General features: G+C 34.7%; 3 protein-coding genes across 5 annotated transcripts; 2 read left to right on the forward strand and 1 right to left on the reverse strand.

The window, feature by feature from the left end:
• Positions 1–1,955: 1,955 nt before the first annotated feature.
• Positions 1,956–6,287, forward strand: LOC114289507 (uncharacterized). The gene is made up of 5 exons (XM_082897239.1): positions 1,956–1,964; positions 2,888–3,025; positions 3,584–4,739; positions 4,908–5,304; positions 5,428–6,287. The coding sequence occupies exons 1-5, from the start codon at positions 1,956–1,958 to the stop codon at positions 5,846–5,848; spliced, it is 2,121 nt and encodes a 706-aa protein (XP_082753365.1). The 3' UTR covers positions 5,849–6,287.
• Positions 6,288–6,615: 328 nt separating this feature from the next.
• On the reverse strand, positions 6,616–10,336 carry LOC114301716 (uncharacterized). The gene is made up of 8 exons (XM_082899828.1): positions 9,488–10,336; positions 9,240–9,374; positions 8,066–9,141; positions 7,894–7,984; positions 7,652–7,753; positions 7,345–7,563; positions 7,105–7,232; positions 6,616–7,010 (listed from the first exon to the last, which is right to left on the reverse strand). The coding sequence occupies exons 1-8, from the start codon at positions 10,127–10,129 to the stop codon at positions 6,857–6,859; spliced, it is 2,547 nt and encodes an 848-aa protein (XP_082755954.1). The 5' UTR covers positions 10,130–10,336; the 3' UTR covers positions 6,616–6,856.
• Positions 10,337–13,868: 3,532 nt separating this feature from the next.
• Positions 13,869–20,619, forward strand: LOC114302335 (octanoyltransferase LIP2, mitochondrial). Of its 3 annotated transcripts, XM_028247351.2 has the most exons (4): positions 13,869–14,074; positions 14,181–14,251; positions 17,060–17,650; positions 20,035–20,619. In XM_028247351.2, exons 1-4 carry the CDS (start codon positions 13,900–13,902, stop codon positions 20,047–20,049), a joined length of 852 nt encoding a protein of 283 aa, XP_028103152.2. In that variant the 5' UTR covers positions 13,869–13,899; the 3' UTR covers positions 20,050–20,619. The 3 variants fall into 3 exon arrangements, with proteins under 3 accessions (XP_028103152.2, XP_028103151.2, XP_028103154.2); XM_028247350.2 differs by lacking the exon at positions 20,035–20,619 and having other exon boundaries at positions 17,060–17,954; XM_028247353.2 differs by lacking the exon at positions 20,035–20,619 and having other exon boundaries at positions 13,884–14,074; positions 14,165–14,251; positions 17,060–17,954.
• The last annotated feature ends 3,856 nt before the right edge of the window (positions 20,620–24,475 follow it).

The following is a 24,475-nucleotide window of genomic DNA, read 5'->3' on the forward strand; positions in this document are numbered from 1 at the left end:
AAATTAATAATTTTTGAACATTTATCAATTTTCTAAGGTTTTAATTTAATTCTTTTATCTAATTTGGAGATTAAAATTAATAATTTTCAAACACTTATCAATTTTTTAAATTGCACATGTAAATAAAATTAATAAAAAAAATTGATGGAATAACTAAATTGAAATTAGACTTAAAACATAGGGACTGATATGTTTAAATTAAAATTATCTAGATTAAAGTGAAATTTGAGTCAAACATTAAAACAATATATATTTATAATTAAGTAAAATTAAAACAAGATTTTATTTCAAACCTATTTATTGTAAATTTAATTGCAAAATGAAAAAAAAAAATAAAAAATATGTCTTTTTGTCCATATGCTTCCTTTTTTTTTTAATTCATAAATTGGATATGTGGATAGGGTATTCTACATATCCATTAAGAATATTATCCCTTAAGAGCATCTCCAATGCACTAGACATATAATACTTGTTAGTTAAAATGCCTAGTATGATTTATTTTTTTCAATTCCAATGCACTAGGCATATGATTAGCCATTTTGGCTCAACTCATATTTACTAGCTACATGTAGCTAGCCTTCAACGCTAGGCAAAATGTATTCAATCATTAGGATCATTTTCCTCCATCTTTGTTGTTGACGTGGCATTCTATAAAATTAATAATATTTGGATAAATAGCTAAAATAAAGAGTATGGTTGGAGTAAAAATATAAAACAGTTGATAGACAAAATAAAATATATACTTTATAGTAATATTTAGATAGGTAAAATGCCTACTACTGTTGGAGATGCTCTAACACTCACAATACATGTGTAGGAAACTTCGTCACATTTACATCGGGTTGAAACTAAGACCTCCAGTGCTCTAAACACTAAAAAATATCCAATAATAAACTATAAAAACTCAAATCGTATTGTGAAAAGAATTCAAAAATCTTACACTGAACCAACCCATACGCTTCACTTTCCCACGGCAACCACTAGCCCTTTTCCATGTTCTCTAAGTAGGGATGGCAATCTGAAACCGGCCCAATGGGGACCCGACCCCCCGATCCCGAATATAACGGTTATTACCCTAAAAATACCCCCAATGGACCGGGGATGGTGATAAAAAATAAATCCCCGATAATTTTCGTGCCGGGAACGGGGATACATATTTCAGTCCCAGCCCCGAGCCCCACCCCGTTTGTCCCCCGAATGATATATGTATTATATATATACTTTTTTATTCTCGTCTCTATCTTTATTCATTTGATATATACTTTTTTATTCTCATCTTTATTCATTTGATCTACTCTTTCTCTCTCCATTCCTCACATCTCTCTTCCAGGAAGAGTCTTCCTCTCCTCCACTGTCTCTCTCTCTCTCTTCCCTTGCACTCACTCTCCCTTGCACTCACTCACCGTCTCTGATCTCTGTCGTGCTCACCGTCTCTCATCTCTCTCTTCCTCTCCCTCTCACTCACTCACCGTGAAGAAGCATCTGAAGCCATTGAAGAAGCATCTGAAACAGGCAGATCTATGATGATTGAAGTAGATCTATAATGATTGAAGCACATCTAAATGTTTTTTTTATAGATATAGATCTGAAACAAACTAATCTATGATTTTTTTTGAAAAATCAGGATCTTTATATATATGGATTCAGATCTAATTTTTTTTTTTTTAAACATATCTAAATGTTTTTTTATAGATATAGATCTTTATATATATGGATTCAGATTTTTTTTTTTTAACATATCTAAATGTTTTTTTCAGGATCTTTATATATAAATAAATGTTTAGTAGATCTATAATTTTTTTTTGGATCTGTGTGTTGAATTTGTTGAATAATGCGTTTTGGATCTGTGTGTTGGATTTAGATCATCATGATCTATGTTGATGTTGATTTTGTTTTTGTTTGTTTTTTTTTTTTTTTTTTGGCCGGGGAAACCCGATTCCCGTTAGGGGACGGGGATGGGGACGGTAATAACTTCCCCGTCAGGATTCGGGGCCGGAGACGGAGGGCTTTTTGCCATCGGGGATCGGGGACGGGGAGGGCGATCCCCGGCCCCGACCCGCCCTGTTGCCATTCCTATCTCCAACCACTGCTGTCCATCATTTCCCCTTTACTATACTATGGTAGTTCTGTATTATCTTATCATGTCCATTGTCTCACCAACAATATAATTTTTCAATTTCATCAATATATTGATTACATATTATCTTATCATGTCTATCATCTTACTCACAATATAATTTTTCAATTTCATTAATATATTGATTAGATTACCAACCTAATATCTTGCCCAACATGTTCATTTTGAATCCTCATTCATCAAATGGCTCTCCAAAACTTTCATTATCTCAGGCTATCAATTCACATTATTTGAGAATATATTATCTTAACATTTTTTTTATAAAAAAAAGGGCAAAAAAATAAAAAAATAATAACGTAATTTTAAAAAATATAAATAATACAATAAATATACTATTTTAATATATACTCAAACAACCCCTCAATCCCTTTGAATTGACCGTGCCTCTAATTTTTCATAAATTAAAAAACATTAAGGTGTGCATTGAAAGGTTGTTTTGCCCATAGTCTAGTTTGTCCGATGTTCCATAGAATCAACACCGTATAGGGAATTGTGAGAGCTTGAGATAATTTGAATGAAATTGGGTAGTCAACGATTTGTGTCTAGTTAAGAAAGAAAAATCTTCATAAATGTGAGGCATGAGAACGTGGTAACAATTGTTAGAGAATGATGACAAGCGCTGTAGTGGAGAGAAAATAATATACTTACCTAAAAAGGCATTTTTGCACATATATTTTAGGAAAATTTACCAATAAATCCTATTTGACAAACTCTTAAACCAATTAGTCCCAATTTTATTCTTTTGTTCAGGTAAGTCCTATCAGTGGGGAAGTTTGTTACTTGTTGATCCTATTTTCCATATTTGGTGTAAATGTGTGGACAATTTTACCCATTATTGTTATGTTTCCATATTCTGTTGGGGATCACGTGGGTCTGCAGATTTTGTGGGTATAACAGTTGATATTTCAATGTTACCTGTTGAGACGTTTCAGGCTATGCGACTTTAGGGTTGTTAGTGGTGTGGGTCAGTGATTTACGGTGGCTGTGTGACGGACTGATTGAGAAAGTTTAACGGAAGTCGGTTCTCCGTTGGTTGAAAGGTATGTCTTCTTATTTGTATAGCATTTGCATTTGCAGTTTTGTATGTGTTGGTGTTTTTGACTGAACGACAACAGGTGAGGGTGGGGGTTTATGTGGTGCATTTTTTGGGGTGATTTTTGGTAATTTTTCCTTGATTTTTTGTGTTAGGCTGGTATGCTCTGTTTTTTGAATTGCTTCCGTTGTGGGTGTGTGCCGCATTACATGTTGGTGTAAGGGGGGTTCTGTTCAGCCGGTGGGTGAGGGGGTTGTGTGCTGCATTTTTGGGGGTTGGTTTCTGTGTTACAGGCGTATGTGTTGTTGTTCGATTTTTATATTGTGTGGGTGTGCATTGTTTCTGGTTTTATAGTGTTTTGTGGGTTTTCTGGTGTGGGTGCATATTTTCTGGTGTGGGTGTGTATTGTTTAGGGTTTTTCTGGTCCTGATGAAGCACGTGGTAATCTTGTTAGGGGGATGGACACACAGGTTATGTTAATTTGTTGTTATGGAAATGTTAATGCCGCAATTAATTTGCAAGCTCCATTTCGGTTTGATGACATGGTTAACTGTGTGTGCGAAAAGTTTCCTGGGTTAACACCGGCCCAAGTGTGTTTGTTCTTCAAGATACCAGGTTATAACAATTTCATATTACATAATGATGTCGACGTGGAAAACATGGTATTTCTTGCACGGTCTTTCCGTCTGCAATGCATCGATGTCATCATTCAATTACAAGAGTCACGCGACGCTGACAATGCTGGCAGCCCGGTTCATAATATGCAGACTGTCCCGTGTCACACAGCGGGGGTGTGTGATGATTCGGACATGGATGACGAACAAGATTTTTTGGAAAATTTCTGCCCTCACATTGATAAGGTTTTTTTGTCTGCTCCATGGGCTAATGGGATTCAACATGTTGGTCAAAGTTTTCAAGGTGGAGCATCTGAATTTCGAAATGTTCTTCGCAAGTATGCGGTTGAGTGTGGCTTTCTGTTCAAATTTGTGAAGAACGATTCTGTTCGAATCACAGCTGTATGTACGATGAGAGAATCGAGAGGATGCATGTGGTTGGTACATGCACGTGTATTGAATACCAATGGATTTTTCTACCTTCGTAAGTGGAACAGCGAGCACACTTGTGGTGTTGCTGTACGGACCCCCAAAAACCCTAGAGCTAGTTCCGATCTGGTGTCCGATGTTATTTGTGAACGGGTACGTGAAAAACCACTCACAAGGCCTACTGATGTTGTGTATGACTTGAAAAAAGATTACGGATTGGAGGTTAGTTACCGAGTTGCATGGTTAGGTGTAGAAAAAGCTCGTGGTGAAATGTTCGGTGCACACTCCATTTCATTTGACCAACTACGATGGTATAGTAGCGTAGTAATGGAAAATAATCCTGGGAGTTACATCAACATTGAATATGATGAACAAAATTACCGTTTTATACGGTATTTCATATCATTCAAAGCATGCATCGACGGGTTCAACCATTGCCGCCCATTGCTTTTCTTGGACGAGACTTTTCTAAAAGGAAAATTCAAGGGGAACTTGCTAGCTGCAACTGCGAAGGATGGCAACCAAGGTATTACTATGTGGTAATTATTTATATATTATATTCATGTGTGGCAAATGTACTGACATTGTTGCTAGGAAGGACACTTTTTGTTCCACATTGGGGAGACCGTCATAACAATTGTTCATAATTTATGCTGCACAGATTGGTTATTTGACAAACAAATTAAAAATGCAGGTTTATTCCCTGTGGCCATTGCAATTGTTGATTCTGAAAACACCACAAATTGGGCTTGGTTTTTGGAACACCTCGCAAACGTCGTAAACCGGCAAAGAACACTTACATTTGTCTCTGACCGACATGCGGGGTTACTAGAATCGATACCCATCATATTCCCCACAGCGAAGCATGCGTTTTGCTTACAACATTTGCAGCGTAACTTGCAAGACAAGTTACGTTATGTGAACAGTTCATACCGGTCTGTGATGTTGGCTAAATTTCGTGCCTGTGCGTATGCTCCGACTGTGGCTGCATTCAACCAGAGTATGGAAGAGTTCACAAACTGTGGACGTAAGGTTGTGCCTGCTTTCTTAAAAGATTTACCCCCATATTACTGGGCGAATGCTTACTTCCAGTACGTAATTACTTCATTCCTTTCCAGCACACACACGACATTCCTACAGTTCATATTTCATGTATCATGCATGCGCATTGCCTATTTTTTTGACTAACACATTTCATCCTTCTTCAAAAGCAGAGGTTCACGGTACGGTGAGATGAGTTCCAACGCCATTGAATCATTTAACTCATGGATACGGGAAGCACGCCACCTACCAATAACTCAAATGATTGATAGTATCCGGGGAAAAATTATGCGCCAGATGGCAAAACGGAGACGTAAGGCAAATGCGTGGGCAGGTGCTATTTGTCCCAAAATGGAATCTCGGTTGGTCAAAGCATACAACAAAGGTAGATCGTGGCTCATTAGCCAATCAAACGATGACGTGTACGAGGTTCACTCTTTTCCATCCGTCATGGTCGATGTTGGCAAACGTACATGTTCTTGTTTCAAGTGGCAAATCAACGACTTTCCATGTGCTCATGCAGTCGTGGCAATCCGAAACAGTGGTCTAGACCTGTACCAGTTGGTTATTCCCTACTATCATGTGGCTGAGTAGCAGAATTCATATGCACAAAACATAACCCCCATTCCAACTGTAGAGAAACCACAATTTGACTCAGCAGATTTTGTGATACATCCCCCAGCTGTCAAACGCCCACCGGGAAGGCCCAAGAAGAAACGCATGCTTTCCAAAGGGGAACAAGTCCAACAAATTCGGTGTGGACGTTGTCAACGCATGGGTAACCACAACAGGAAAACGTGCAAGGAACCAATTTAGCTTCTACACATAATTCGCTTATTGGCATTTTTGACAATAAACTTTCACAGTTTTCTTATTAAATAAGTGGATGTTCCACAATTTCATATGACGTCATTCAAAGTGAAGATTTAATGAACAATTTTATTTTTAATGCGTTACTCTGTTTACCTGGCCACTGTATTTTTAACATCTGCTTCGTATTGTTATGCTATTAATTTCAGGACATACGCCATAATTCAATGTGTAGTTGCAAGATTTTATCATGATGTGACCACATCCGCAAACATTACACACAGATAATAAATACACCACATAATTCCCTGCTAACAACCATGTTTGGACCATTTTTAATTTTGTCCGCATAACCATCATTCGGCCTATTTTCGCATATATACCATGCCTATACATCAATATCTTTCAATTTTCGAGACCCAACTTCTATTACTACGTGCACATCAACGGCACACAATCTCTGCCCACAACTCAGTCCCACAACTTTTAAATACAATCACACATCCTTACCTACAAACGCATGAAACAACAGGCCAAACAAACAACGAAAATCATACTGCAAATCATACCATACTTTCCATTCAAAATGCGTAAAATGTTATCCACAACGACTAGTACGTAATACCCACAAAAAATATGTCCAACATTTTCTAAACCAGAATTTTCAAACCACAAGTTCAAACCAACAAACATGTTGTTTCAAAAAACCAAACAAGTTGCATAAACCAAATACAAAAACCAGGAAATGCTGCGTCCGATTTATTTCTCGTCACCGTTTCAGACCAAACACATCTAATCCTTCAGCCCCCGGGTCGGATCGTTGATGAAATACTTAACCATGTTCGCTCGCAACACACTGCAATTACTACCTTGCAATGTTCGCTCCACGTCGCCACGATACACATACTGTCGCATTATCCCACACAATATCACCCCACAATCAAGCCTGCACATGAAATACGCACATTTAATCAGTGCCACTCATAACAGCATTGTCATCATTACAGTTCCCTTACATTTACAAAAACACTGTTACTTACGTGTCTGGTTTTTGCTGTGGACACTTAGTTACAGCCTCTAATGGATGCCTGAAATTTGCCTCAATGCTCTGCTCATCCAGTCCGAACTGACGTAACGATTGCTTCATAACATCTGACACACGTTCTTTCTGTAATTCAATAAAATTAAAAAATTAAACCACCACAAAAACAAATCACCAACCATCGTCTACACAACCACAACCAATTTACAGAACAAACATAATGGTAACACTTATTTACCAGCATAACAGCTTCGGTGTGGTGCACATCAGTCCTATCCCCACGTTGCCTCATCGGATTATAATGCTTCCAACTACCATCTTCAGTGTCATACACTACAAGCGTCCAGTGCCCAAGATGACACATTGGAAAATGCATGAAACGAAACTCGCTCCCTGCAGACACATTCTTCCGGATATAATTTCCTATTGAACGCACGCCATTACTTTTCACCACGTCCTGCAAATACATCATTGTCATCCAACATTACTACACCACCCCAACACCAACAACAAAAACCAAATAAATAAATAAACCACAAACTCACCAGGCACACACTACTGAAAAAATATGACTTGTCCACCAACTCATTGTCACCATACATCCTCAACTGGTCGGTCTTCAACAACTCCACGTACGCATCAACAACCTACCAACCACCATAACCAATTTTCTGAATAATGTTGTACTAACTACATAATTGTCATGATGCCACCGTTTAAAACGAAATTAACCACAAATATATGAATAGGGAATACATCATTAAAACCCCTATATGTAAAAACTTACATTCCCACGCATGGAGCTCTGTCGTACAAGGGCTTTCACATCACTGAAATAAACCACAACGCCATTCATATTGTCTTCCCACATGACCGCCCTGTACATAGTAGTAACGTAAATTATACAAATTTACAATTGAATGCAAACAACACAAATAACACTCAAAATAAATACGTACCCATCACCATGCCGCTCATATGCTTTGGTGATTCTGGCCTTCTCATCCATTGTCATCATCTTCCAAACCCCCAACCGGTTATTCAAATCAAACCCAGACCATTTTTTCTCAGGTAACACCACCGCTTCGACATCAATAATTGCATTATGCACGTCATGTTTGCTGTCATCCACTGCGTCACAATTGTTTCCGACTGTCTTCTTAGTACGTCCAACCAACAGTGGGTAATCAAACTCAGGCATTTTTCTCTCCCTTCTAACTTTGTTCTTGATTTTACGCACATATGAATTTACATAACCCAATTCTGCAACACATTCAACATCACTAGTCAAGTCTTCACCTTCAGCAGCACAACTACTGCTACCATAATGACCACGCAGCATCCCCGGTCTGCACTCCGCCACATTGTCCACCCCCCCCTCGTCACCACTGCGTCCATGCTGTGGTAATATACGCAAAGGTGACACATCACATAACATAACACCATCACATCCATCATGCCCCACATTAACCACACCACTACTCCCAATATCCACGCCTTCCCGGAACCTTTGCGTTACGTCATGCACATCACGGTCCTCCAATTGGTCCTCAAGCAGTAACACTCTCCTCCGCAATTCGTCATTTTCATTTTTCAACTTACTCAACTCATCGTTTTTCATCTTCACCACACACTCAAATCCCCCTACTATGTTAACAGCTTGCAACTCCATCTTCCTCTTCAAACCAACAACTTCTTCTTCAAGCGAAGACACCATTTTGTCTTTCTTTTTGTTTTGCATTTCAAGCTCTGCGACTGCAATTAGCGCCTCTTCTAATTTGTGGCTACTATCCCTTTCAATACCGGAATTGCGATCCACATGCTCTGTGAACCGTTTCACATCAAGTTTGCGGCCCTGCACCACCTGGTCATCACTTTCATTCTTTCTCGTCCCCTCTGCCATGAAATGCTCGTCCACAGCGTCACAATCCTCACCTCCGCCATTGATATCTGCGAAACCATCTTCCTCTGCCTCAATGTCTGTGCCCATAACTTCACGTTCATAATCAAAAGACCTCAAACGGTCAACTTTAACCTGCAAATAATTAAAACACATCATAATAAATTGTTACATCTTATTCACACTAGTAGAAACTTTAGTAATAAAGTGCATAACTAAACGCAACAAGTTACCTGAAAACCAATTGGACCAGCCAAATCCACCCCTTGAATTTTATTCATTAATGCCCCAATGTCCCATTTCAGGAACCTCGGAAACATGTTGTCGGTTTGAGGCTCCACTATGTTCGAATGTTCACAAAACCAATACTACATGAACAACAAAACAGAAACCAACAAATCAGGCATTTATTGATTGCAAAAATGAAAACAAAAAAATTGCATATATTCAATAACTAACTACTGTCCAGATGTACACATACCAGCAACGCAACCACGCAGCCTGTCACCTTCCCTGGGGTACGATGAAACTCCTTGATTGACGCCATCACTGTTGTCAGTATAGCTCCAGTCCAATCATACATCCTAACGGTGCTCAGGTCGTTCATGTAGCACACAAAAGCCCAACTGATTGTCTCCCCAGAGTTAGAGAAAAAAAGCTTCCCACACATGTACAGCCCCAACAACTTCGCTGTGTCTTCTTCATCTTGTTTCTTTTTGCCATTCAAAGCCTCTAAAAATAATGTTTTAACCAACTTCGACGTCAGCCGCGCAGCGTCACGACACCTACGTTGAATGAAGTCCGACACTGGCCGCTGTCCGGGTGACAAATCTAAACGCCGTTTCCCGCACTGCAAACCAAATATTAACCTGATGTCGCTGCTCCCGAATTTGACACTGACACCTCCAATGTTGAATGCATTATCTCGATGATTGTATGATCTTATAATCTTGGCTATAAGATCATCACACTTCCTAAACTCATTATGGTTCAAATTGTTCATGTGTATCGCCTCAATCATAATCCAAAATGGTGTTTTCCGTAACTGTTTCAAGTGTGCGTCCCTCAAATTTGCCTCACGCACAAGTTTAACTATCCCAGCAACATTCGAACGAAAGTTCATCCGCGTTTGTGTCTGCTGCGGGGGGGGGGGTGCTACTATATCCTCAGCCACTTTTCGTCCAACCGCATTGCTCACCCTTTTCGCCTGCTTGAACAAAATGCGCCCCTACATTTTCACACCCAGGTTGTTCCCCTTTGAACCATTACCATCATCAGCCTTTCTCCGTTCACATGAACGTGTCCACGGACTACTTCCCCTTCTGCACTCTGCCAACAAAAAACAATAGTTAACACAGTCAGAAAACCAGATTCGCCTCACAAACATAACACCCACCCCTTATCGTTCATGTCATGCACCAAAAACACTAAAACACACACCCTTTACGCCATACATAAGTTACACACAACCAACGTTACTAGCATCAACAAAAAATTCCCACAGTTAACACAAATGAACAACCTGATATGCCTGGCAAACCTAACACCAACCCCTAATCATTCATGTCATTCACCAAAAAACTAAAGCACACACCCTTTACACCGTACATACGTTACACACAAACAACATAACTACCATTACTACTGTCAACAACACCATTTCAACTCTACGCCACACCCATATTATAGACCACAAACATGCGGGACACGCATTTCACACCAACATACCTCTCGTCTCACAAAGAAAAGCAACACGACAGTCATTCACATCATCACCTCACAGGTACTCCACAATTAGATTCACAAATCCCAGCAACAGGAATCAGAACAAAAAATAAAATCAAAAAACAATTACACATCCCACACCCCCACATCCCCACACCCCAAATATGTATATCACGTTCACACACACAACCCTAAAACAAAAAAACCCTAAACCACGTCAGAAAGTAACACACACCCCAAAAAAAATTCAAAACCCCGCACATCCCAGCCCCACCACACACCATTGTCTTCCACTTGTGTGGTCCCAACGAAGTTTTACTTCCCCACATGGCAACTACTTGTCAGCATTTACACCGACAGAGGCCACACACAAGAACCCCACACAAACCCCACACCCACAACCAAGTACAACCTTCCCCACATCATCAGCAACACCAACCCACCCCAACACACAAAAAAAAAGCATCACAACACACATAACAAATCAACGACACAGACAACCCCAAAATAAAGAACGCAAACAAAAAAAAACAAAAATGCAATCGGGTAATCAAACCGAATAATCACAAACACTTACAATCCACATTGTCACACAAAAATTACAGCAAAAAGATATGGCACATACCATTTTCGGCCATAGCTAAACGGCCACAACCAAGGACTGTGAAATATGAACACTAGGGTTTCGTCGTCGTCCACGATCTGCCCTGTCACAAATACAGTGGCCCAACTAATCACAGCAACAAACGGAAATTGCACACTCAATCTTTATAATTTCCCCCCAAATCACGCGAACGGTATATATGGTCAATCCCAATTTCGAAATCCAAGCAAATCGCAAAAACGAGGGTTTCCTATGTTACGTTTCCACTTCACTGTGTGTGGGGATGTGGATGCTTAAATCGGGTTGAGTTTTTAATGGGTATGGGTTTTCAATATGTGGAATACGTGGCAACCAAAACCCACAAGCATTCTCTACAAAAACCCTTGGTAAACTTTTCGCGTGCGTAACAGCCAAATGTGTGACACGTGGCAAATCTCATGCCATTTTACCTGATCTGTGACACACGCGCAAGCCATGTATCACATGAAAAGTCCACACATACTAATGGCAATTGGGTCCTTTCACAACAAACAGGACTAAATGGAGCATGAAAAAACATTTGGGACTAATTGGATTATAATATCAACAAGTAGGATTTATTGGTAAATCTCTCTATATTTTACCACTTCATAATTAATTAATTAAAATTTAATCTCAGAAATAAATTGTTATGTTTAATGGATTTAATTCTAAATAGTTTCTTATTTTAGTAATACTACACATAAAAATTCAAAAATTAACCAAAATTAGACATCAATGACTCAAATTTATTTTATATGTGAATCTCATGTTTTATCAATTTAATTTTCACCATACATATCTATTTATAGGTAGATTCTGAGTCCCAAATTGTGGGATCCTAGTTTTTTTGTTCTTATTTATTACTTTAATTAAGGGGCACTTTTTCATAAATTTCTTTTCACCCACTTATTTTCTATTTACTCTACATTATTTTCTTATATTTCAATAAGTCATATTGGTGACATAATTATCAAAATACTCCCAATAATATTCGCATTTCAGTGCAAATATTCCGTGATGTGAATGTTAACATGTTAATGTGAATGTTTACACTATCAATGTCAACATTCACACGTTAATGTGAATATTTACATTATAAAATATAAATATTCACATCACCAAATTGCTAACTGTTCAAAAAATATTTGTAAGAGTAAAAATATCCATAAAATACCTAAGAATTAAGATTTAGTAGATTAAATGTCCAAATAATAGGACTAATTGAAATATAAAAATATGTCATAAACTAATTGAGATACAAACACTTAAAATTTTTTTTTCTAATAAATCCCTTTAATTGTAATTAAGCCCAACAATTAATTGGTCCCAATAGACGTTGTCGTTTTGGTAAAAGGGTTAAGGGTTCGACGCTCATCTCCTCCATAGAACCGCTTGAGCTCCGTTTGGATTGGAGCCCCTAAATTTTGGATTTTTGAAGAGCGTCTTCTATAAGGTTAAGCTTTTGCTGCAGATCTTTACTTGTATATTCTGAAAATATAATGTTTCAATGAACTTTGTGAACTAGTTTATTAAGCTTTTGCTGCAGATCTTTACTTGTATATTCTGAAAATATAATGCTTTTCAATGAACTTTGTGAACTAGTTTATTCAATGTGGTGGACAAATGGGTTTCGCAAACAATGGCTTATGTGTTGTTTGATGAAATGCCTGAATGAGTTTTTGTGATTATATTAGTGAAAATTCTTGGTTTTGATTAATGGGTTGTACATCAACTTGAGATTATTTGATGCACTTAGGTTCATGACAAATTGTTCTTATTTATGGAATTTAAATTTAAAATCTTTCAGTATTTATGATGTTAAAACTGAACATGTCCTAAAGTAATCACAATTTATATGAAAACTAGTTAAAAAGTATAATGAAAATGGTCACAGTTGTGCTGATCGAAGAACTTGGTTACTTACTAGTTTTTTTTCCCTTTTAACATTGTTCTTCAGGCAACCAAAGAAAGAGTCTTGATTTCCTTTTAAAAAATTATTTTCCTTTCCACTCCAAATTCACTGTTTTTGAGAACCAAACAGTGTTAGGGATGGCAATGGAGATCCTACCCTATGGCCCCGTTTATTTTAAGAGATAGAATGGAGGAGATTGATAGTGAGGGGATTAATAGTGAGGAACTGTTAAATTATTTTTATATAAAATAATAAAACAAATAAAAAAATATAAAAAATTAAACATTAATATTTTAAAAAAAATTCTCAATATATAAAAAATAAAAAAATTTCTAATCCCCTCACTATTTTTCTAATACCATCTCTATCTCCTCCTTACCAATCCCCCTTCCAAGGGGACTACTAATACCAAGGCCCCTCCCCATCTCTTAAAACAAACACCCCATTAGTAATACCAAGGGATTAGTAATACTAATCCCCTCCCTATAATTCCAAACAAACGGGACCTATGAGTATACATAGAGATCCAATCCAAATATATGATTTTTTTTTTTTTTTTTTTTACCCATAGGATTAATTAATAGGATTAATTAAGTGGGTTTTTAAAATATCCATAGGATATGGGTCGGGAATGGGTACCCGCCCATTTCCCCATATGTTAGGGTTCTCTTTCTCAATCTCCTCTCACGGCTTCTCATTCTCACTCTCACGTAGCAGCGAAGGCAACAATCTCCATAGGTTTTGCAAAGGCAACGATCTAGCGGCGGTGATCTCCGTCGGCGTTACCACGGTGGTTCTCCAGCGTGGTGAGTTTCTCTCTCTCGTTCTCTCTTTCTGTCTTGTTCTGTGTGTGTTCACAAATTCATCTATTCGTCACTTTCTCAACTTCCAAACAGAGTTGTTGCTTCACAGAGTTTTTGGCACTCTTTTGCAATTGGCGAAACCTGTCGAAGAGACTTACGCATCAATCAGCAGAAAATACGGTTAGCTTCACAGAGTTGTTGCTTTGATTCATGGAAATTTTAACTCAATGTTGTTTAAAGCTATGGATTTAAATCAGTTGTGAATTCTGATATATTTGGAAATTGTTAGCTTTGATTTCTCATGTGGAAGATGAAATTGATTTACTGTCTATTTATTTTCTTGGGACTGTGCTATGTTATGTTATATTAAAAGGGTTTAGGGTCAAAATGGATTGCATAAAAGCTTTGTTGCAAAAATGGCAATTGCCTCTGCAAATGATCAAGATCAATATAGCTACTCCTTAAGTTTTTAAGCAAATAGGTTATCTCTGTTTTGATGATTGGTTGCTTTATAGAGTCAAAATAAAATGAGTGTTTTAACATTTCCATTGAATAAGAAGAGAGAGAGAAGAGAATGTTGAGTGGAAAGTTGATCCCTTGTAGAGACAGAAATAGGGGTTTTTAGAGAGAGAGAGAGAGTCTTGGGATTTTAGGGATTGTTTCAGGTACTAATCCAATCTTTCAATTTTACTTTCATCAATTATTGATCAATACTGTTGAATTTTCACTTTGTCGTGTTGATCAGCTGTTGAATTGGCTAATGCTCCTCTGTTCATGTAAAACTAATAAAAGAATGGATCCATTCTCCTAAGATCTGAAAAAATAAAATAAAATAATGAAAGAAAAGAAATAATAAGCCCCATATTTTTAGTGTAATTACACCGACATCTCTTTTAGTAAGGTAAAGTGATTGGAATTAATGGACATAATGGTGTGAAGACACAAATAAACAAAGTAAAGAGGTTGCTACATCTTTTCTTGACTATTATCCATAATAAAAATTCTGTCGATTATCATCTATCAGATTTACAAATGGGATCACTCTCACACGTGCACACATACACAAGCTGTACCACACCTCAAAAGGAATAGAACAGTCAACCCTACCACACTCCATAATGGATGAGAATCATAATCATGGTAGAAACTCGATTTCACTCATAGAAAAATGAGTAACAACACAAACAAAAGAAGAAGCAATTACAAGTAACAAATGTAACCCTGCTATACTATAGAAAGCCATTTAGAATGTTACATAACAATTACAACATAGAGGAAGATCAAAAATGTGAACCGTGTTGTGGCTGTCGCAAAGCATATGCTTCCCAGTTCAAAGTATGGTGCATGAGCATGGATTCTGCTTTTGCATCTCCTCCTGGCTCTTGTCTGCACATTTTACCCCAAAAATGGGCAGAAAATGGAATGTAAGGGCCAAAGTTGGAACCTCTAATACTATAGAAACAGAAACTTCAAGAGACAAAAGATGCAACAACTTTGAACAATATAATGAGTACGCATCAAAGGCCCATTGTTAAAATTAAATGATTGCAAATGCTAACTTTTGCAAATTAATCAGTAACAATACTTCTGTTGGGTTACAACTAATTGTAAACTCAAGATTCTCTGAACACACCAATAGGATTAAAAGACATGTTGGGCCACATCCTCCTCAATCTCTCAAATTTTATGAACAATCGACTCAAGAAATAATTTTAAAAAAAAAACACTCTTAAGTATCTCTTGCTATCACGTTTTTTCTTTTTTAAAAATATTATCTCTTGCTAACTTGACATCACTACCTCAGACTATGATGATCAAGAAATTGCAGAGAACATAGCTCATAATTGTAGAGTTAATGGAATTTCTCCCGTCCTTTCTCACATTAAGTGTGAGTTCTTTTTCTCTTTCATACGATAAGGAAGATAGATCCAAGAAAATATTGGTGAGGACTATCAATAAGATTTGATGCTTTTGACCTTCATTCTCATGATTGGTGGAATTTTTTTTTTTAATTTTTCATTGTAAAATTAGACTTAGGGAATGAACAATAAGACATGATAGGTATAGTAGATCCCTCGTTTGTATGTCTTTTAACTTTGCTCAATTGTTTGATGGATTGGGATCTGGTTATTGCTAGCGATATTTTATTGTGTAAGTTCCTAATCTGAAATTGGCTTCTAAACATTTGGAAATGTACTTTACTATGAATAGGCAATCTTACTTTGACTCAATACACCAGTATGTCAGACATATTTTCATCACTATATTGTTAATGGAAAGACATTAAAGGATATAGGAAGTCTGGAGAAATGAGCTATAACTTTAGAAACAACATCGTGTATATATTTTTCTCTCAATCTTGCTGTCACTAGGCGGGCTGCAAATAAAATGAGTGGTTGTAATTTTTTTTTAATGTTCCACATTCTTTCACATTTTTTTTCAATTACTAAAACTTATTTGATTGTCTCAAAATTATATATTTGATTATTATAAAACAAACTTTTTAATTAATTAATTAATGTGTATTTGATTTTGTTGTTGAACCAAATAAAATAAAATAAGATTGAATGTATATTTAGCTTTTGTTGTGAACCTTAAAAATAAATAAAAAAATAAATAAATAAAGTTGTTAACATTAAATATATTATAAAAAAGAAAAGGAAAAGAAGGTATATTTAGCTTTTGTTGTGAACCTTAAATAAAAAAAGAAAAAAAGAAAAGAGATTGAAGATATATTTAGCTTTTGTTGTGAACCTTAAATTTAAAAAATAAAAATAAAATTGGTTGTTAACATTATATATATATATAAAATGGGGATTAAGGTGGGTTGGGAAAAATCCAAACCATTAGGAGATGGGGAGGGTGGTACCCATGGGGAATGGGAAAAATTTATTATAGGGGAATGGAGATGGGGAATTAATATCCACCCCATTAACCTCCATTGCCATCCCTAAGTGTTAATGAAATTGATTATGCCATGATTCACAGGGAATGAGAATTTCTCGAAATCTCAAGGTTTGGAAAATGGGCACTGTCAACTACTTGGAGGCACTCAAGCTTCAAGACAAGCTGGTCTCAGACAGAAAAACCCGTAAGATTTTTGATACGATTTTGTCCCTACAACATCCACCTACATATACGCTTGGCAAACGGAGAACCGATCACAATTTACTAGTCCCTGAACCTGACCTAAAAAACATAGGAGCCGAACTTCATTACACACAGAGGGGCGGAGACATTACATTCCACGGTCCACATCAAGCTATCTTATATCCCATTATATCTCTTCGGGATATAGGACTTGGTGCACGGAAATATGTGGAGAAACTCGAGTTAACTATGATTGAATTTTCATCATTATATGGTGTGAAAGCTCATGCTCATGCTGGACAAACGGGCGAAACGGGTGTGTGGGTAGGTGACAGAAAGATTGGCGCAATCGGAGTTCGAATTTCGTCTGGGATTACCTCTCATGGCTTGGCATTTAACATTGATCCGGATTTAAGCTACTTCAAGCATATTGTGCCTTGTGGGATTGCGGACAAGGATGTTACATCTTTGAGAAGAGAGACAGATAAGGTACTTCCTGCTGAAGATGTGATTCATGAGCAGTTGATTTCTTGTTTTGCTAGAGTATTTGGTTTTAGTGATATTATTTGGAAAGACATTAATGCATCAAACTTGTCAGATCACCAAAGTATTGAATGAATGTGTGGCAAATTTATGACAAAAACATAGGCCTGTCACATCTATAATTCATTTGCAGTTATTTTGTTGTTGCTTTTCTTTAATTATTTTTCATCTATAACAACTTTGGGCGATCAGTGAAATGTAGTAAAAGTTGAGTGTATTTAATACAATATGTGTAAGCTCATTTCTATAAGTTTTTTTTATGGGAAGTGGAGTCTCAAGACCATGTTTTTGTACTTTGTAGCATTTTGCTTTATTTTTTTAATCACTATAACCAAGAAGATTTTCTTCCTCCCGCGGAAGATGGAATCTTATATAAACATATATAAGAAGATCTAAAATCTTCGAAATTAAATACAACTCATGATCTCATTATGATGCAAAACACATTTAAATGGAGAATAAAACTAGCTAATTGATGATTTCACTAATACAGGATAAAATTGTCCTCGGAATACACAGGCGTCACCAAAATGTGAATCAAATAAATGATAATTTTATTTTGGGATTAAATAGTTTTATCTATCCCTTTACAATCAGGACTTACAACAAATAGTGATGCTAAGGCTTGGTTTGGGAAGTGGGTTGGTTTTTTGGCTTTTTGGCTTTTTTGGCTATTTTAGCCTGGGCTTAAAAGCTTGGTTTGGGAAGAGCTTTTTGACTTTTTGACTTTTTTGAGTTTCTTTGTGAGAGAAGAATGTAATGATTATGGGTTGGATGTGATGTTTTGTTTGTTATGGCTAAAATAGCCTATTTTGTTTTTTGTGACTAAAATAGCCAAAAAAACCTGCAAACCCACTTGCCAAACACAGGCTAAGTGACCTCAACTTATTTAGCCCATTTCAATTGTAAGATGACAAGTAAGATGACAAAATGATAAATAGATGTTCAAGTTGATGTTGGTAGATTAGCTCCGAAAAGCCCATGTTCTATTGAAAATGGTCAAATAGTCAAAATCACCGCTTTGTTGTGATCTAAAGTGCTTTTCATATATATTTCATCATTTAGGCCTTTATTTTATCTAAGAATTTTCGGCTTGATTTCTGTTAATTTTGGCTTATTTCTTTAGGTCTCTAGTATCCAAAATTTTAGCTTAACTTGAATTTATTATTTTTTATAATTAGGTCAAAATCATAGATAATTTACCCACAAAAGAAAGATAATATCGGTGCCCATCTCAACTAGGAGAAGATTCCAAAACCATAAAAAGTACAAGAAGGTGAAAAAGATATGAGGCAATTTCCTAGAAGCTGATGATGGGTAATCATAGGTATGGAATGCATGCTTAACCAGCCAGGTTTAGCTGTATTTTGTTACTCTTATATTAAAAAATAATAAGAAGCTGATTAAAGATTTAATTACACAAGAAAGGACAGAAGAGGTGGTGAATTATTTGGTGTCATGTGATAAGTCATATGAGGCATGTTATTTTATTAGTGTCCATAAAGGACTGCATAGAAGTCAGAGAACTTATCATAGCCAATTCATTACCACATGACAAGTTGCTTTCCAATTTCCCAACCTATTAAAGTACTAGGAAAGAGAATTTGATTTTGATATGTATAGATTTCAAAATCTAAGTGTGCCTACCCATAGAATTGCTAATCTTAGGGTTGATTTGGTCCAATTTTTTGCAAGTCGAAAGTTGATAATCAGAAAATAAAATCAAAAAATACTCTTCTTCCTATTTCTTAATTAATAATTAGTTTATCTAAGTTATTTTTGTCTATTAAACTATAACGTGATCGTTAAATTTCAAATTCTGACAACTTTTCTAGTTATATTGTTGATCTCTGCATATATCTACTAGTAGTAAGGTTAGTCAAAGTAAGCTTGTAGACTTATTATTCATAAACAACAATTAATCCTTATTAAATGTAAAGGTGTGATCTTTTGAGAAATATTCTATACATATTCCACGTGATTTGTCAGGCTTAAGCACAAGCTACAAGTAACACACATGAGTTGCCATCTTTCTTAGAAAGAGATCAGCACATGAAGCACAGCTCCATATATATATATATATATATATATGTATTTTCACCAATTTGCTAGCTATATCAGTATTTCATTTTCTTCCAATCCAAACAGTACTACCCCAATGAAGAACAGCCACAAAGCCATGCTTGTTTTCTTTGCTTTGATTTTCCTTCATTTGCTTATTATGTCTTATTCTTCTTCTTTACCTCTTCATTATGAAAGAAAGATTTTTCCCGGCAGAGAAAGAAGTCAGTCAAGAAAATTGCTACTTACTGTCTCTTCACTTTCTGTAGATCCAAACAAGTTGAGAGGAGCAATGAAGGAGCCTCAAGGCTCTGTCTCTGTGGAGACTAGTCTGCGGACAGCACCGCCGAGCAAATCAAATCCTAAGCAGAACAAATAGTCTTTTGTTGAAATTTGTCTAGTGATCTAAAACAGAAAGAGAAATCTTTTTCTGTATCCACATTTTTGCAGTTTCTCTATTGATTTTTATTTTCAGTTTGATAGGAAATGGCGACTTGGCTAGTTGCCCCTTTTTAGCTGAAGTCTCATGCACTCAGTCATCTTTTTTTTTTTTTTTTTTTTTGAATGATTTTTAGTTTGATAGGAAGTAGACTTTGATCTATACAGTTTTTGCTGCAATTTTTTTGGGGAACCCTCTGCTTCACATGAAGACTAGTGGTTCTATTTGTTCATTTTATTTTATTTATTTTGAAGTTGATATAGTCTGTGATAATTTAGGAGAGAGAAGATGGAGAAGTGTATGTAGGGCAGGGCATTGTGTAAGAAAATAGTGCAAATTACACTAAAGTCCCCTAGTTTGAGATTTGTATAACTTTGATTCATGATTTTTTAATTATGATACATTTGATCTTAAATATTGAATCTTGTTTCAAATAAGGATAATGGAAGACACCATTGCTCAATTTCAAGGGCAAAGTTGTCAATTTGATAAAATATAAATTAATTTGACAAAAATAAATGTCAAAAAATATTTTTGAATTTTTAAAAATTATTTCTATGAATCAAAGATAAAATTATGTAAAATTGATAAATCTTTTACAATTATTTATTTATTTTACTAAATTAATTTTTATTATGTGTTTGGATGATGATCATGTAATGTGTGGTTAATCAATATATTTAATATATTAAATGTTTTTAGTTTTGGATTTTTGGATTTAATGGATTGGTTTAATAATGATATCAAAGTTGTTGCTACATTTGAGTTTTGAAAAAATAGAAACTAATTTAATGAAAATAAAAACAACCATCCATTACATGATCATCATCCAAACACATAATAAAAATTAATTTGGTAAAATAAATAAATAAATAAATGTGTAAAAGATTTATTAATTCTACATAAATTTATTTTGGTGGGTAGAAATAATTTTTAAAAATTCAAAAATATTTTTTCGACATTTATTTTTGTCAAATTAGTTTATATTTTATAAAATTGATGACTTTGCCCTTGAAATTGAATAATGATATCTTCAATTATCCTTATTTGAAACAAGATTCAAAATTCAAGGTCAAATGTGTCACAATTGAAAAATTAAGGACCAAAGATAAAATAGCCCACTAAAAGACTAAATAAGCTAAAACAGTCAATAACACAAAGCCTCCGTTTGGAAAGTGAGTTGGCTTTTTGGCTTTTTTGGCTATTTTAGTCTGGGCTTAAAAGCTTGGTTTGGGAAGGACTTTTTGGCTTTTTGGTTTTTTTGAGTTTTTTTGTGAGAGAATAATGTAATGATTATGGGTTGGATGTGATGTTTTGTTTGTTATGGCTAAAATAGCCTATTTTGTTTTTTGTGGCTAAAATAGCCAAAAAAGCCTGCAAACCCACTTGCCAAACACAGGGTTGTTTGGAATGTGCTATATAAGTGCACTTTTTGAATAAAAAAGTAGGAAAAAAAATGTATGTTTGGGATATGCTATATAAGTGCACTTTTTTGACTTTTTGATTGAAAAAGTAAAGAAAAAAAAGATGTATGTTTGGAATAATCTTTTGACTTTTTATGAAAAGAAGTGTAATAAAATATTTTAGTAAAATCAAAATGACGATTTTATCCTTTTGATTTTTTGACTTTTTGGGCAGTTGAATTTAAAGGGCAAAATAATAATTTTGTCATAGTGGCTTTCCTAACAAACTACTCTTGAATAGAATAAACTTTTTAGTTTATCCCAAACAATCTAATCCATAATTATTTTATTTTTTCTCTTACAACCATCAAATCAATTACAAAAAAAAAAAAAAAATCAACTAATTTTTCAAATACATTTATTTTAGTCAGGTTAAAATAGACCAAAAGTAAAATAGCCAACTTCCAAAACAAGGCCACATGTGGTTTGTTTATTTGTAATTTTAGTCTAATTGTTTGTCAACTTTTTAGGGAGAAAATGAAAATTAATGAAAGGGGAATATCATTTTTTGCACAGTGCTTACTTGCACTCCATCATTTGTCTGGAATTATTTCTTTCTCATTTTTCATTTATATAATGCTCCCCCATCAATGAATGTTTATATATACTTCTCTTCTTCCTCTACTTCTTTTTTTATTTTATTTATTTATTTTTTTATTATATCCTCCCTAGTTTGTTAACGTGTAGCGGTGGCTTGGGCCAATGCTAAAGCTTGTTGTTAACGTCTTTGTAGTGGGAGTTTGAATTATGGAAACACTCCCCAAAAATAAAAGTAAAGTTGTTTTATGCTAATGTAAAGGGATTTGCACTCTGTTAGATCTTCCGATAACAATAATTTGGTATTTGAAACCTCACATCTCTATTACCTTTACAGCTTTTCTTATATGACAAACACATGCTTCTGATTTCACCAGTGATGTAATATGAACAAATAAAAATAATAATCTTAAAATGAATACAAAAAATGATGTAATAAAAATGCAAGTCTTATCACTTGGAAACAAAAAAAAATCCCAATAAGATGATTTGTATTTAAAAAACATCATGATTATTTTGGTGCCAAATTTTGCAAAAATAAATTATTTTTAATCAAAGATGCAAGAATGAAACTATCAAGAATCCTTTATTTATAAAAAATACTATGAATCTTTATAATAATAATTTTGGATTTTTTTTAATTTTAAATTTTTGTATGTAAAGGATACACAACCAATAAAAAAAATTTTTAAAAAAAAGAGAAGAGATGGTGTGACTTTCCTTTTCAATCACCTAAAGTAGACCACGTAGAAGAGGCACATATTCCTTTTCTTTTACAAAGACTAGCATACAACTATGGAACACACATTTTCTAAGGTCTTAATTAAAAGTGTTCAATTGAAATAAATTATTTAAAAGTAATGTATCAATTGTTTTTAAATGTATAGATTGATTATAAAATTTTGCAAATTATACCGGTTATAATTTTCTTTGGAGAAATATATATATATATATATATTTTAAACTTTTTAATCGAATATTACCTTCAATCAATCATATCACAAGAAAAATTGAATAAATTAGTAATGCGATCTAATATAAAAAAAAAGGTGGAAGATAAGATAAATTATATAAGTGCAACTAATAATTTTGAACCTAAACATGAGTGAAAAATAATATTTAAGTGATAATTTGAAATAGTTGATTTAATTTTTATTTAGTATAATTAGATTTTGTTTGGTATTTTATTTTTACTTGGTAATTTATATAGGCAAATTTTATGTAAAAACTAATGGATAGAAAATGGTAAATTACACTAACCTTCTTCAAAGTTAGAAAAAAATACATAAAATCTTATAAATTTGATATAATTGTATTGTGTTTTCTAAATATTTTAATTCACATAACATAAAACTCGCTTTCCATCAATTATTTGTTAGTTATATAAATAAAAAAATATTGTCAAATCACTTACACTAAAATGTATATGTTACTTTTGATTATTTTTATATGTATTACTTCAATTTGATTTTGCTTTCTTAAAGGAAGTTGGTGTATTATGTAAAATTGGTTTTATTGTATTTCTTTTGAATTTCAAGAGTCATCAATGTAATTTACCCATAAAAATTGTGAACATTTATATTTTAATATTTTTTCCCTGTGATTATATACAAAAAGTCTCATTTTGAAAGTTCGCTTAGGGCCTTAAAAATCTCATGATCTGCCCTGTAAATCAAATTTGATTTTTAACATGAATAATTTGTCTAATAAATCATGCAAATAAACAATTTAAATCATCAAAGTAGCAAGGTGAGCCCACCAAGCTCAACAAAACCACAATAGTTGAAAGTTCAATCAGAGATAATATGTTTCTTTTTAAAAAGTAGACATTAAGAAGAATAAAAAATTATTGTGAAATAAATTAAAAACAACAAAGGGTGTTTAGATTCTTCTTTTTTCTAGACCACTTAATAACAATTGAACAATCATTTCCTATCTATTTTTGTCAATTTTTTTTTTGAACGCATCTATTGTTGTCACTTGAATTGCATTATTCTTCTTAAATAACATAAGCATAAGCACAAAACAAGAAGCCAATAACAATGATGTTTGTGTTTTTGGAATAAAGTTACACTCCAAATCTAGCCCACTGATAGATTCTTATTCTAATCAAACGTAAGCACCATTATTGGTGAAGAAAGAGGAAGCTAAGCTAGCTCTATTTAAGGTCTTGAATGAGCAGAGATGGACTCAGAAGTGAGGTGTTAGAAGCTTATTTTTCTACTGTTAGAGACATGGTTGTTAGTGGTGCAATGGGAGACGCCGAGTTGG

This window comes from Camellia sinensis, chromosome 12 (assembly GCF_055761805.1).
Source record: "Camellia sinensis isolate YWXY chromosome 12, ASM5576180v1, whole genome shotgun sequence".
In the NCBI taxonomy this organism is placed as follows: Eukaryota; Viridiplantae; Streptophyta; class Magnoliopsida; order Ericales; family Theaceae; genus Camellia; species Camellia sinensis.